This window comes from Daldinia vernicosa (assembly GCF_022497035.1).
Source record: "Daldinia vernicosa strain CBS 139.73 unplaced genomic scaffold F5Y00scaffold_72, whole genome shotgun sequence".
In the NCBI taxonomy this organism is placed as follows: domain Eukaryota; kingdom Fungi; phylum Ascomycota; class Sordariomycetes; order Xylariales; family Hypoxylaceae; genus Daldinia; species Daldinia vernicosa.
Window position 1 is genome coordinate 84,530 of NW_025953988.1, and position 13,790 is coordinate 98,319.

The following is a 13,790-nucleotide window of genomic DNA, read 5'->3' on the forward strand; positions in this document are numbered from 1 at the left end:
GATACAGTATAAACGCTGCGCCCTAAAGAATATAATTCTTGCGTTTAATTAGCCATCTTACCAATTACAAGGAAAAATAGATCGTTTCATGATAATATCGTATCTTATGAGAATAGCACTTCTGTTGGTTTCGATACTTTCTCTCCTAGGATAGAGTGATATTTTAATAACGACTAAACTTTTGACTCTATCAGCCAAGCGCTCCATATATTGTTCGCGCCGTACTCATCGTAATATAAACGGGGTATCATAGAAAAATAACATCTCATATCTGGTGGATTCACAGGACCTTCCCGTTCTCATCTATCTTCCCAATAACACCCTCAAAGAGTTTCGGTAAGAGTTCGGAAGCGTCTCCTTGAAAGAAGAAATCTTCCTCCAATAGGCTTTCTGCTGAGTCAGGGTCGGGATTCACCACCGCGATAATAGCTCCCTGTTCTACGGCATCGCTCGCATAGGCTGCAGCAGGATAAACAACAGCTGCGGTTCCAATCACGAGCACAATATCTATACGTCCTTGCCATATCCAGTTGTCAATATCTGTTAGCATCTGCTCGTCGAGAGGTTCTTCAAACCAAACGACGCCGGGCCGGAGCAGGCCCGTCTTGCACTTCGGACAATGCGGGAGATCCTCGACCTTGATGGGCGGCGCGGGAACGTTAGGGTCGAGTAAAGGAAGAGTTTGGCCAGGCGGGTAGTCCTCGGCGGCAGGAGCGAGAGCAGGGCACACGGGATCGCTCAGGTTATTCCGGTCGATGTAATCGCAATCGTCGTTGAAGCATTTGTTATCAAGTATGCTCCCATGAAGGAGTCGAAGCTTAGACTCAGGATGTCCAGCGCGTGGCGACAAACCTAAGACGACGGGATCGCATTGTTAGAGGCTCGCCATGATACAGAGCTTCGCCCTAGTTGGGAATGTAGGCTTACCATCAACGTTCTGAGTCAAGCACAGGAAGTTGTCCTTCTTCTTGGCCAACTCGGCAAGAGCATAGTGGCCACGATTGGGATTAGCCTTTAGAGCCATGTGTTTGCGCCATGCATAGAATAGCCAAACAAGGGCAGGGTCTTTCTTGAAGGCCGTTGGGGTGGCGAGGGAAGTGGACTCGTGATTGCGCCATAGACCGCCAGCACCACGAAAGGTTGGGAGTCCAGAGGCTGCTGATAGACCGGCGCCGCAAACAGCCAGGACCCTGTTGCTAGATCTTAAGAGCTCCTTGAACTCTTCGATAGATGTTCGCGGCGCCATGGTTTGCGTATTCTCCTCGTGGTGTGAATCTAGATTCTCGAGCGGACTGTGTGAGATGTGGGGGGGATGGTCTTATAAATAGGTATCTAACCTAGCAGTTGAAGGGTAGGTAGCAGCTACATTTTGTTTGCCTGTTACTGCCTGTTTGTTGATGATAAAATATCATGATTGGTATAGTTTTCACTTTTGACTTTTGACTTTTGACTTTAGATTGATACAGCAGTTACAGGAAGGTACCTACCTACCTGGGAGGTAACTACCTAGGTACATCCTACCGTTAGAAGGAAGTACTTACGTAATTATACCTTATGTACCCGGATTGCGGGGTCTACCTATGTACCTAGGTATCCACTAGGATTAAGCTGGTGGTGAACCTTGAAAAGTACCTAACATCCAACAACAAATAATCTCACAATAATCTTACAATAATCTCATATCGACGTATAGCTCCATTACAATACACATTAAACTACCTAAGGTAGCAGGTAATCAAAATATCTCTCATGCGAACGCTTCGTACCTCTTTCCAACAGCAGTCCCGTTACCTACTCCTGCATCCGTATAAATGGACAAGATATCGGTCGAATTATCGTAGTCCACCCCGCACCTCTCAGAAAACCCTTGGAACATGTCGACTCGTTCTTCAAGGTACTGTCCAAACCCTGCCCTCGAGCAAGTTGTACCCGGCCCATCGGCACAGTTAGGTAATGGTTGAGGCGCACTATTCACTAGTATCCGATAATAGTCACCATCTTCGTAACCATAACTACCTGAACAATTCAGCCTTTCGATAGCCGCGTTGCTCAGAAAAGGTAACACGTGCGAACTTTTCCACGCGCGCCGGTGGTTGATACGGTCCAGCGGCATCGTATCATTAATAGCCTCGCCTCCGCTGAACTCGGAGTTGTTAAACAAACCCATGGCAACAAAGACCATAGGAGGTAGCTCTCGATGAGTAAAGCTAACAAAGATGTCTTGCTTTCCAGACGATTCTTCTAAAAGTAGGCTTGCCGATGCATTAAGCCAAGGTAATCCCACAACGCCAGAAATCTGATTACCGTATCCCACGTTGTAGTGGTACATGATATCCGCCGTATATTCCCAGCCAAGCCAGTCGTCTGGCGTGAAGAGGTCCAGGTCGCAGAATGGGGAGCTGCCACGAATAACAGATTCGTACCCGCACAGTTCCATCATGCCATACACGTCGTTGGCTGTAAAATTAAACCCGGGGGCTATCGCATTCAGTCTTGCTATTATAGGCTGGGTGAACTTTTTGAGATAGACTCCTGATTGATCACTGCCAAACGACGATGAGTAGGCCGGGCAGCTTTTGTACGGCGTGAGGCTGTTCGCGCCAGCTTCCTCCGATTCGTAAATGCTCACGACGTTGATTCCATCTTCATTTAGCTCGAGACTCCTCGCGAACGACTCGGCTGATTTTTCTGTGCGCTCGGCGGACGACGTCCATATACGAGATGGCAGCCTGAGGTTAGGGTACCGGAAAGATAGCGTTACACCAAGTTGCGCCGCTTCTAGTCTACCCACGCGAGTCAACAGCTCTTGTTCCGCGTCCGTCAGCGGGGCTGTCCAACCGGCGAGAAAGCTGAGCGCTGGAATTTTGCTCCAGTCGACCGCGGTGTTGTTTTCTAACTTGGATACGAACGGGTCAATGTACGCTTCATAGTCGTAGTCGTTGGCGTATATTGCAGCATGGCGAGAGAGATAGACTGCACGGGACACCGAGCAACCCTGTGGAGGTGACGGCGACGCCGGTGGGTCTTGGGGCTCGAAGTACGGGGCTACGCCGCCAAGATGTTCTAGAGGGTTGAATTTATATGTGGAATAAAGAGACGCGGCAGAACACGGTTGAAGTATTGGAAGAACGAGCGCACTGAGCTGGAGCAGCTCTCTAACGAATGACGATGCCATTGTGCTCGTCGTAGAATGCGCGGTATCAGATAGAAAGGCTAAGGCCATGGAAGAGAGGCAGACCCTTCGTTTTTATCCCTCCCCAAACCACCCCGGCATGACTGATCTACTTGGACGACTGCATGTCTTATTTACATAATGCGAAATGACGATGAATGATGACGGTGAGGATCCAGGACCAGCGAACATTACCGTGTTGGCGTCATTGGACAAGGATTAGACAGGGGTTTAGCGGCCACTAGGGAACAAATTCAAAGGACGAAGAAGCTTATTTGCCCGTTTGCCCACATATGCTGTCTTCCCGTTCAAGCCGTCTTTTGTTCCTGGTTCTTGACGGACTGCTTTGTCTGTCCGGTCCTGCATTAGTGCACACTACCAGGTATGTTTAGAAATGCTGGCCAATGAAAACTAAAGCTTCTCTCTGCCTCCATTAAGCGGTGGGCTTGTCACTTTACACTATGCGGATCGAATATTAAGTGTTTACACATTATCACCTATATTGCTCCATACTTTTTTTTATTGGTCTTATCCCCTTAACTGGCATAAAATAGCAAAAACCTGATATTCGGTAGAGTACATGAAGTTTAACGCGATTGATTAAGACAAAAAGAAAAACCCTTGCAATATACCTCTATAATAAATATGATTGGCCAATCTAATAATATAGAACCAGTCTATCTTCTTTAGCCAATCTCGATGTATCAATACTGAAAATAGTGGGTTTGCTGTTTTATGCCAGTTGAGAGGATAAGGGCTATATTCGTATATGGTATGAAAACCCTTGTAATAATTTCAGGTAAATACTAATGTCATCTATAGACTAAACACGTATACTCATAATTCTAACAAGAGGTACTTTAGGCTCTTCATTCATATTTCCCTTCGAATAACCTCACTTGTCATCGATGCCTTTCCCTCATATGCCATAGACAGGATAAGTCTTATGAGATGAAATAAGTATATCTCGTGCCCGTTTTCGTGATACTTTGATTGATATGTAGTGGTAAAGAAGCTTATCTCGTTAATCATTATGCATAAAAACCTATCCATCTCCTTCCGAACGTCCCTAATTATCGAAATATTGATGGCCTTGAGCTTATCTATCAGAATCTGAAGCCCAGGGGTTTCTGAATCTGCTCGGCTCGTTGCCGAATCTTCTGCTCTCTCGAGCGTTAGAGTAGTATTGCCTATCGCGATCACCATCTGCGTCGTCACATTGTTGAATCCAGCCGGTATCCACGTGTATACTACGGTGATCGGGCCTCACGGCGACTACTTCGTCTCGTATTTAGGCCCGGGGCGGTTGCTGGCGTCTAGAGCCCCCGCCGCCGTGGCTAACGCTCCGGGTTCTTCTCCGGTTTTCTCTGCTGTCTGGCTTGTCTCTGCCTAGAGCATGCTTGACTTCCTTTTTTGCTTCCTGTGCCCACGATTCCTTTTCGCCGTAAAGTATGCCCTTGGGCCAAAGCTTCGAAGCAGCTAGCGAAGCAGCACCGATAGCACCGAGGAAAACTAAAGATGTTTTTAATACATCTTTCCTTTCATTCGAATGTGATGGTGACCGAGACCGTTGGTATCCCTGTTGGGTATTCGTGGAAGGGTTACATCGGGAACAGGATGATGAACGGGAATGTGAAGTCCGAGATAGAGATGGAGAGGAAGACGTATAACGAGGCATGACGAACTATAATATTAGGCCGTTGATATAATTGTCAAAGGATGATTTTCCCCTTCCTGTTTAAGAAACTAATAACAGGATGATTCGATAATTACTCGGTCAAGGCGTCCACAAGTTCAAAGAGCGAACGGCGGGCATATTGTACTCAGCATTATGTACAAGATGGAAGATATCGAGTAGCTAGGGAAGTTCTGCAATATGATGTAGGAGGCAAACTAGCAGCCATATATAATACCATATATAATACGTGAAGATCGCTTTAGAAGTCACGACAGAGTACACAAGGCGGATAGGACAGACGAATCGGATGTCGTGCTATTTAAATAAAAGGTAGATGTGTAGTACATCGTACGACAGTCAAGACAGGCTTTTTGGAAGCATTGGGCAGTCGTTCATATCTATCGTGGCCGCGTAGTTTGATAGGTTGTTATCGAACTCTCTTGCATATTAATTTACTAGGCACCCAACCCATATGCATATATGATATAATAAACATATGTGGTGTAATGGTGTAATGGTGTACGGCGGCAGAGGCGGAGAGGAGAATCCCATAATGGTGGTATGAGTTGTACGTGTAGTGTGCTTCTACAAGGTATGTCGGATCTACGTAGCTACTTGGAAGTTGATATTGGAAGACCGAACATGGTATGTATTACCAGAGGTGGATTTGTCTATGAATGAGTCTTGTTTTATATTTTATATTGTATCGCTAAATATTATAAGAAGATGATAAGAAGATGATGTACCTACACTAGAAATGTATGATGAGCATCGAAATACCTAGTGAGCTAGACCCACTATATAGAGGTGTTCAGCCACTAAAACTGCAGGCTATTGTTCACTGGGTCGGTACATGGTACCTAATGTTCCTAATAAATCATCCTAACAGTCGACGCGACTTTTGACGCGACTTAATTAATAAAGAGCTCTTAATAAAATTAATAAAGTTGAACTTGAACTTGAACTTGGTCCTAACAATTGGAAGATATTGCTCCACCTTATCATCTTACCAGTCACCTAATACTTTTAATTATTGCTACAATGCTTTGCTTCCGTCAAGTACCTCGATAATGGATTCTTCCCCGACGACAGAGAAGCCGTTTGATCCCTCCAAGCCTTTTGGGGGGCTCGTTCTTTGCTGCACAAGTATCGAGGCAGACCTACGTGTAAGCGATTCTTGACCGTGTATATTAATTATTAATTACCTATGTACCTAGGTAGGCATTCTCAATTCAATTCGTCTCAACTAATCGTGTCATTGTTTAGACGGAAATTGCCCAGCGAACTATCGACCTGGGCGGCATCCATAAGTACGACCTTACGCCAGATGTAACCCATCTTATCGTCGGAGACTACGACACAGCTAAATATCGCCATGTCGCAAGGGAGAGGCCTGACATCAAGCCTATGGCGGCCGGCTGGGTCGATGCTGTGCGGGCGCTGTGGCTGGAAGACAAGGAGTTTGACTTTGCTGCCTTGGAGGAGGAGTGGAGGCTGAAGACTTTTGAAACAGGCGGTGGTATCCCTAAAAGCCCGGTCGAGGAACAAAGAGAGAGGACAAGACTGATATGCTGCCTAACCGGATTCGAAGATAGTAAGTTGTCTATCTGATGAACCTGCGATCGGGAGCGCTGACAAGAAGAGATGATACGCGTGTCATGATAGAAGATAAGGTTAGAGCAAACGGCGGCGATTATATTGGTGATCTTTCTCGGCGCGTTACCCATCTTATCGTCTGCAAACCTGAAGGGAAGAAGTATGTCGCCGCGCGGAAGTGGGGGATAAGAACCGTCTCTATCGAGTGGCTACACGACAGTATCGAGCGAGGTATGATACTTAACGAAGAGTGCTACGACCCGACATTACCTGCGGATGAACGAGGCAAGGGGGCCTGGATAAGAAGGGAACTTAAACGAGGAGCCTCTCTGGGTAAGAGGATGCGTGACGGCACGACTGCTCCTCCGGGAGATGAGAGTAGAAGGAAGCTCAGGAAGACTGCGAGTATGAAGCTCACTAGCCAAAGAGATAATCTTTGGGGTGATATTCTCGTGGGCCAATCGTCGACCGATTTATCCAAGTCAACTGCCATCATAGCAAACGAGCGTCCGGCCAGCGTGCCCCCTATTCTTGCGGCCGACTTAGCAGGTCCCGCCATCGAAGATCAACAATTATCCAACAGTCGCATTCAGCCTCTTGACAGCGGCGTGTTTTCCTCATGTCGCTTTTATGTCCACGGGTTCCCCCGGAGCAAGCAGGAAGTTGTATGCCACCATATCTCGTCTCATGATGGGCAGATCTCAGAATCTGTTGAGGACGCCGCTTCAACTCGCCATAGTGAGCCACTAGATCGGCGTTATCTGATCGTGCCTCAAACATCGCAACCTGATACTCACCCTCAAATTCCGGAAGGAATGCACATCGTCACCGAATTCTATATTGAGCGATGTGTCCATAATAAGATCCTTTTTAAGCCGCGTGAACACGTGCTTGGACAACCTTTCCCGCGGTTCCCTATTAAGGGTTTCAGTGATTTAATAATATGCACTTCCGGGTTTAGAAATGAGCAATTAAACCAGGTGGAAAAAGCCATTGTTCAACTCGGCGCCAAATATTCAGAACGGCTGAACCCCCGATGTTCGGTACTAGTCTGCCCTTCTCTTGGTGGCGTGAGGAAACAGAAGCTGGATTTTGCCGTGCTGTCCAAGATCCCCGTGGTCGATGCTGACTGGCTTTGGCAATGCATTACCACGGGTTGTTTAGTACCATGGGAAAAGTTCTTATTCACATCACTCGCTCAGCAGGTCGTTACGTCGCGCGATGCTCCTGCAAATATGGTAAAGGGTAACCTGGGATCAAAATCGAACTTTAGGTCTAAGAACGAATCTAAGTCAAATCACCCAGCACCGGCGATACAAAGTGGCATCGATACAACAGCTTTCGATGACGATATCCCAATGCCTCAGCAGGTGACAACTCAGGAGCAGAAAACGGGCGAAACTAAGTTCGAAACGGCGCCTACTAATCAAACAGAAGGTACAAATCTTGAGCCTATAACTACCACTACGGCGCTCTCGGAGATGACCTCAAACGCACTTAATAAGTCACCGTCACCACAGAAAGCTACACCGGTACCACGCAAGTTAAAACGTTTCCCGACTGGAGGTGAAGTAAGCGACTCCGAAAGCGGGGAAGATTCTGACGCTTCCGTTACACACCTACGAGAACACGAAGATACAGTAAAGGATGAGGAGGAAGAACGGAAGCGACAGGCCGAACGAGCAAAAGCAGCAGAGCGCGAAGAGATGTCTAAACGATTAAACTCCCTTATGGCTCGCGACGGGATGGATCAGGAGAGCGACGGTATAAAACCGCAACCAGCGCCGCGACAACAGCGCCGGAGGCGGGAAATCTTTGGTCGTGCGGCGAGCAATGTGTCGACGGCGTCGAGCGCAAGTGCGGAATCGTTAACACATATGAGCAGTTCTAGGTCTAATCTCAGAAAAGCTGAGTCTTCAATATCTCGATTAGACTCGATGCAGGGTACAACTAGTACTTTTGGGTTTCTAGACAAGGTGATGCAGGAGAGCGGAAATAGCAGCCACGGGACAGAGAATGGTGATAGCCCGCCTCGGGCCACGCAGCTGGAGTATGACAACCCCGAAGCCCGCCAGCATCGGGCGGCTGTTGTGGGTCGGATGATGGCGGATAGTAAGCAGAACGATATAAATGGCAACGGACAGAGCCAGAAGAAAGATATTTTAGCGCCCGTAAAGGAAGATGGCAAGTTGGACGGCGATGCGCAAAAGCCTCCAGCAAAAAGGACTACTAGACGTCGGTGATCTTATTCATACCCGGATCGGATAACGAGGGTCAGGATTAATCGAATTGAGCGGAAGTGCTTGTAGTTATAAACCTCTCGGCAAGGTATCAGCATCATCGGATGAGGGTTGGATATGGACTCAACATAGCATATTCGCGATGGTAGTGTGTTCCAGAGTAGGAGTGCATTTACGCGCAAACGTGAATATACATGAATTTGATGTCAGTCGAAAGCGTGAGCTGAAACTCGTTGATTTTTATTTCGCTCCCCTATCCTTAAATTGCATGTTTACCTATTCAACTGGGTATCGATAATCTATCTCCCTTGCCCTACCCTACCCTACCCTGATCCTTCTAACTTCTAAGAATAACGCTACATCTTTGCAGATTCCGTGAAAGCGAATGGAGTACGTGGGATAAATAGGTATTTCAGGTAGCCAAGTTAAGAAACTGGCCAGCTAGCTCGTCGACTACAAGTGAGATTGCTTGTCCGGTCTGTGTTTTTTGTCTTCATTTAACCAAGCCTTCGTTTTCTCAATCTCCGATCTCTCGAGATATATCCTCTCTTTATCATTAATTTATATTTATCATCGACTTATCTGCCCTACGTTTTGCCTTCTATAAATAAGGTCTCCCCCCTTCCGCCCGTGTAGGACTCGAATAGTAACCAAGGTCCCTTTGCCTCACTCATGATATTCTCAATTTCAATGTAAACATGCCTCCTCCCGGCAGACTCTTCATAGTGTCGCCTCACTCAGCATGCTTAACATAGCAGCTGCCGCACCCCCGAGACCCACGGCCCGTATCGTCTCGTCTCGGGCCTTCTTCTTGGAGGTACGATCTTCTCGGAGCCGGTTGTTACTGCTGACGTAGTGGTCGTCGTAATATTCCCGCTCTCGTTCTTTCCTCGGAGCACCTGATGAATGGTACCTGTGGCCGTGGCTCCGATGGCGGTGCCGGTGCGGGTACTCGGAACGGCCCTCGTCGCGGTCCCGGTTTGAGTAGTACTCTTTCTCTCGGATTCGGTCCCCCCGGTCTCGGTCACGATCGCGGTCCGTATGTCGTTCTTTTTCTCGTCCTCCTGCTGTATACCTGTCTGAGCGATATCTCTTCTCGCGATCGCGATCGCGATCGCGATCACGGTCTTTTTCTCTACCTCCATCTCTATCCCTCTCCCTGTCTTTACTCCTCTCTCGATCTCGATCTCTGTCTTTATCCCGCTCTCGACGCTCCCGTTCGCTCCGTCGATATGAAGGTAGACTCCGTGGCAGAGAACTTGAGCCTTCCTCAATAATTTGGGGATTGGGGTCGATTCGAACGTGAGGGTCATCATTCTTGTTCTTGAGGATAGGCTTCGGCTTTACAGTGGCAGCAGGGCTAGTACCAGTGCCGGTATCTTTGTCTTTGCCCTTGTCCTTCCCGATCGTAGAGGCTGGTGGTGACACGATGTATGGGTATGCCTTGGTACTCTTTTCGTTCCTGTCCTTGATACTTTTACGGTCTAGACCGTCTGTGGCATCGTTATCTACTCTGCCTTTAGCGGAGGTCGAAGGCATGGTGGAGCTGCGCCGATGAGCCTGTGAGCGGGAGTGATGGTAATCATCCAGGTATGAGCCGGAGCGTGGATATGATTGAGAGTAAGATGAGGAGCCATGTGATTCTTGGTCTCTGTCATCGGAGTCTGTTTCCTCATACGATGATCCTGAGTCGTTACTCGAATCGTAGAGCGCGCTCACCGTACTATCTGTACTCCCCTTTCGTCGCCGACTACGGTTGTTGACGATGTAAGTTACGCCGTCGTTGTCAGTATCGTCGTTGCTATCCGTATCATGGCTGTTCTTATTTCCTTCCTTCCGTCTCTGCCGTTGTCGCCCTTCTTCAATAACGTCCCAATTTCGATACTTATCCGGATGATACTTATCATCAACCTTTCTTCCCTTTACACCATCGCCGCTTATCACAGTAGTCGTAGCAGGCGTATTACTAGTTCGCCGACCTCTCGCAGCACGCACCTCGGCAGTCCGGTGAGCAAAGTAGGTTACTTCGTCTCGGCTCAGTTCTCCTAGCACTGCCACAAAATCCGGCCGTGCTTCGTACCGTACCCCAGCACCAGCCAGCACATCGGGAGAGACTAGGCGTCGTGGGATCCGAGTCCACTTGGCATCCAGTGGGATCTCGCGGCCCTTGCTATCGGGCGCCAGCCGTGCATTTCGCTGCGTCGAAGCTATAAGAGCTTGTTGCTGATGTTGGCTTACATCGGCTACAGATACGGAATTCGGGCGGCGGGTCGGTGGTGAGCTGACAGCAGCTGGGGGAAGAGGGGGGCGGTGCAGGTGGGTCCCGAATGAGTCGGGGGCGGCTTGCGGAGCGGAAGACGGTAGGGTAGGCTGAGAGGCCGAAGGAGGAAGATAATTAGGTGTGGGGGAGATAGACATGTGGTAATTTGAGCCGGCCGGGTTCGGCGGTGACTGTAGATGCATGTTTTCCATCGCGAGAGCCATATTGGACTGTTTATCAAACGCCATGAGCTCCCGCGTGGACATGAGCGCCGTCGGCTCATCGACGCCATCGCCGCCTGGTGAGTAACGATCATAAGAGATATTCGTAGGATAATCTGGCATGCTGGGCGGTTTCGATACTTGTCGTTCGATGTTGTTATTATTGTTTGTGTTGTTGTTGTCGTCTTCGTCGTCCAAACGCTTCATCCTCATCGACGGAAATAGCTTCTCCTCATCGATGTTGGGCTGCAATTCTTCCGGGCTGAAATCGGCCGGGGTAGAATTCATTGGGTACGGAGTGATTTGCAGCCCGCCCTCTCCTCCTCCTCGAGGGCGGTAATGCTCCAGAAGTCCCCGCACCGAAGGCGTGCTGCCGCCGTTGGCGCTGAGTTGATTGTCTAACTGGCGGATGTAGGCTCGTATGACGTCCTGATGCATAACGCATGTTAATCTCGTTGTATGGGATTGGAGGGTTTGAATAGTGAAGGGGGTTGACTAATTTGACTAACCTGATTCTTACGCAACACGTCTTTAGAGAAACCTGCTTGCTCTAGCTCATCTCGAAACTGCTCCCAAAGCTCATCTTCGTTACCGTCGCTCAAATTCGAATTCGTTCGTTGGCATATACGAGACGCGATGAAATCTACCTTATCCTTGATAGAGTCGAGATCCGCACTATTCGTATCGACTAGGCGACGAGATTTGGACGGGTTATGAAGCTGGACGGTATCGAGGAACATGTCGATGTTTAGCTTCTGATTTTTGAGCTTGGTGAGAATTAAATTAATCATATCGCGTTCGCGGCTTTCTAAAATCGTCCAGCCTTTCTCTCCATCCATCTGCATTCCTCTACTAACACCATCAGCACTACCGTCATCGCTGCCTCTTCCATATTTCTTATCGAGTATGGTGTCTAGCTGCTTAAGCGCGAACTCTGCATCCTCGAGGATGGGCGTTAGCTGCCGCGTATATACAGCACTGCTGTCAACATTCAATAGCGATCCTGGATCCTCAGCCTCGAACTTTAGATGTTTTAGGACGGCGTGTAGACTGCGCACTGCATTTGCTGCCTCTTCAAGCTCGGGGTTTATTCGTGCTCGCTTGTACAACTTTCGTGCGAGCACGTCGACTTGTTCGATACTGGCGGGCGAGATACGCATACTAGCGGCACCACTTAACGGCGGCGCATCGCTCGGGTTGCCGGGTGTCATCGCGAATAGTGCGTCTATGATATAGAGAAGCGGGAGCAGAGTCCCCTTAGTTTAAGGACTGTTCCGTATGAAGGTAAGGTTGTGATATTTCCTCGTGAACTTATGTATATACTATGAATCTATACGCGTTTAAGAGAGGACGAGAGAAGGGCGTGAGATGAGATGATGTGTATCGAATTGCGTTGGGGAAAGAATTAGTGAATAATAGCAAGGGATGTTAGTGAAAATGGGATTCGCTGGCGACGATTCGGTTAACTAGCCAGAACTCGAGCTAGTGTTATAGGAAAACAGGGGTCTCTCAGGGCCAAGCTCGTCTTGGTTGTAGGCTGTTTGTTAAGACTATGTATGTACAAGTTTCCAAAGCCGAAGTCTTCGAAAATCTGTTTGCTGGTGTAACTAAGATATTTAAAACTGCTGATACGAAGAATACAGCATATAGATATGTCTTGTCCCACGTTAAAGTAGGAAAGTAACCATTTCTACGGAGTACGAGGAGATAATAATTTAACATTCCCGTCTAGTTTATTAATTCGTGCCTGGGAGAACCGTTATGTACTCTCATCACGAACGGCGAATAAATAATAATAATAGTAATAATAATTCCCCTCGGCTAGACTAGGATTATGGGTTGTACAATATACAAAACAACGATCACAACCGTTGAAAATCTATTATAAGGAATTTCTTGGAGTTACATTCGATAGACAGGAGATTGCCTGAAAGAGTAGATGAACACTCAATAAGTAACAGATCAAGTGAAGAAAGAAGTGCCGATTTCCTCCTTGGTCAACGAAGGCCGTAGATGAAGAAGGGAGTAATAGTGAAGGTGGCCTGGTTGGACAGTGACGTATGAGCTGATGAGAATTGGGCAAAAACATGTCATCATAACTTATGGTCCAGGGTCCAAGAGCGGCAGGGCTGTCCAATCATCGTCTATTCCTCGCCATCATCCTTGTAGGGGATTTCCGGGTGGCAGGGTGGCTCCTCTAGTGTAGTATTCTCTTGCCTCCACCCCGGATAGTGGAATAGAATACGGAATACATATCTTCTTTTCTTCGTACTGCTATGCAGCTATGTATGTAAGCCTCTGGTGATTCGCTGCGCCACCTCGCTTGGAAGATCTATCCTAGAGCATGACTGCGTGGAATTTTTCTATCGCAGCCACTTCTCCATATTCTGTCAGCAAATAGCATCGTTAACCTGCAGTCCCCATTGAATCTAGGTCTACATACCAGCATACGTAGGTAGGTATATAAGTATAATATTATAAGTTCATCGGTGCGACAAGGCTAAATCTTCAGCTGTTCTCTCTACGGGCGACAATTACCGACGGCCATGCATTCTCCGTCTATCGTAAGAAACTCGGTGGCTTATACATTGGTATGGAAAAGTGAAGAGTGAGGCAAACTGGG

General features: G+C 47.9%; 5 protein-coding genes across 5 annotated transcripts; 1 reads left to right on the top strand and 4 right to left on the bottom strand.

The window, feature by feature from the left end:
- Positions 1–106: 106 nt before the first annotated feature.
- On the bottom strand, positions 107–1,496 carry F5Y00DRAFT_197564 (DHS-like NAD/FAD-binding domain-containing protein). Its single transcript, XM_048005291.1, has 2 exons — positions 928–1,496; positions 107–852 (listed from the first exon to the last, which is right to left on the bottom strand). The coding sequence occupies exons 1-2, from the start codon at positions 1,244–1,246 to the stop codon at positions 281–283; spliced, it is 891 nt and encodes a 296-aa protein (XP_047860482.1). The 5' UTR covers positions 1,247–1,496; the 3' UTR covers positions 107–280.
- F5Y00DRAFT_248440 (phosphoglycerate mutase-like protein) lies at positions 1,494–3,790 on the bottom strand. The gene has a single exon (XM_048009443.1). The coding sequence runs from the start codon at positions 3,221–3,223 to the stop codon at positions 1,748–1,750; it is 1,476 nt and encodes a 491-aa protein (XP_047860483.1). The 5' UTR covers positions 3,224–3,790; the 3' UTR covers positions 1,494–1,747.
- A 208-nt stretch (positions 3,791–3,998) lies between these two features.
- On the bottom strand, positions 3,999–5,183 carry F5Y00DRAFT_248442 (uncharacterized protein). Its single transcript, XM_048009444.1, has one exon. It carries the CDS (start codon positions 4,848–4,850, stop codon positions 4,464–4,466), a length of 387 nt encoding a protein of 128 aa, XP_047860484.1. The 5' UTR covers positions 4,851–5,183; the 3' UTR covers positions 3,999–4,463.
- Positions 5,184–5,750: 567 nt separating this feature from the next.
- Positions 5,751–8,837, top strand: F5Y00DRAFT_197569 (uncharacterized protein). The gene is made up of 3 exons (XM_048005292.1): positions 5,751–6,016; positions 6,117–6,444; positions 6,495–8,837. The coding sequence occupies exons 1-3, from the start codon at positions 5,921–5,923 to the stop codon at positions 8,687–8,689; spliced, it is 2,619 nt and encodes an 872-aa protein (XP_047860485.1). The 5' UTR covers positions 5,751–5,920; the 3' UTR covers positions 8,690–8,837.
- A 569-nt stretch (positions 8,838–9,406) lies between these two features.
- On the bottom strand, positions 9,407–12,378 carry F5Y00DRAFT_266476 (uncharacterized protein; the record flags this gene model as incomplete). The annotated part of the gene is made up of 2 exons (XM_048011948.1): positions 9,407–11,596; positions 11,677–12,378. The coding sequence occupies 2 exons, from the start codon at positions 12,376–12,378 to the stop codon at positions 9,407–9,409; spliced, it is 2,892 nt and encodes a 963-aa protein (XP_047860486.1).
- Between the last annotated feature and the right edge of the window lie 1,412 nt (positions 12,379–13,790).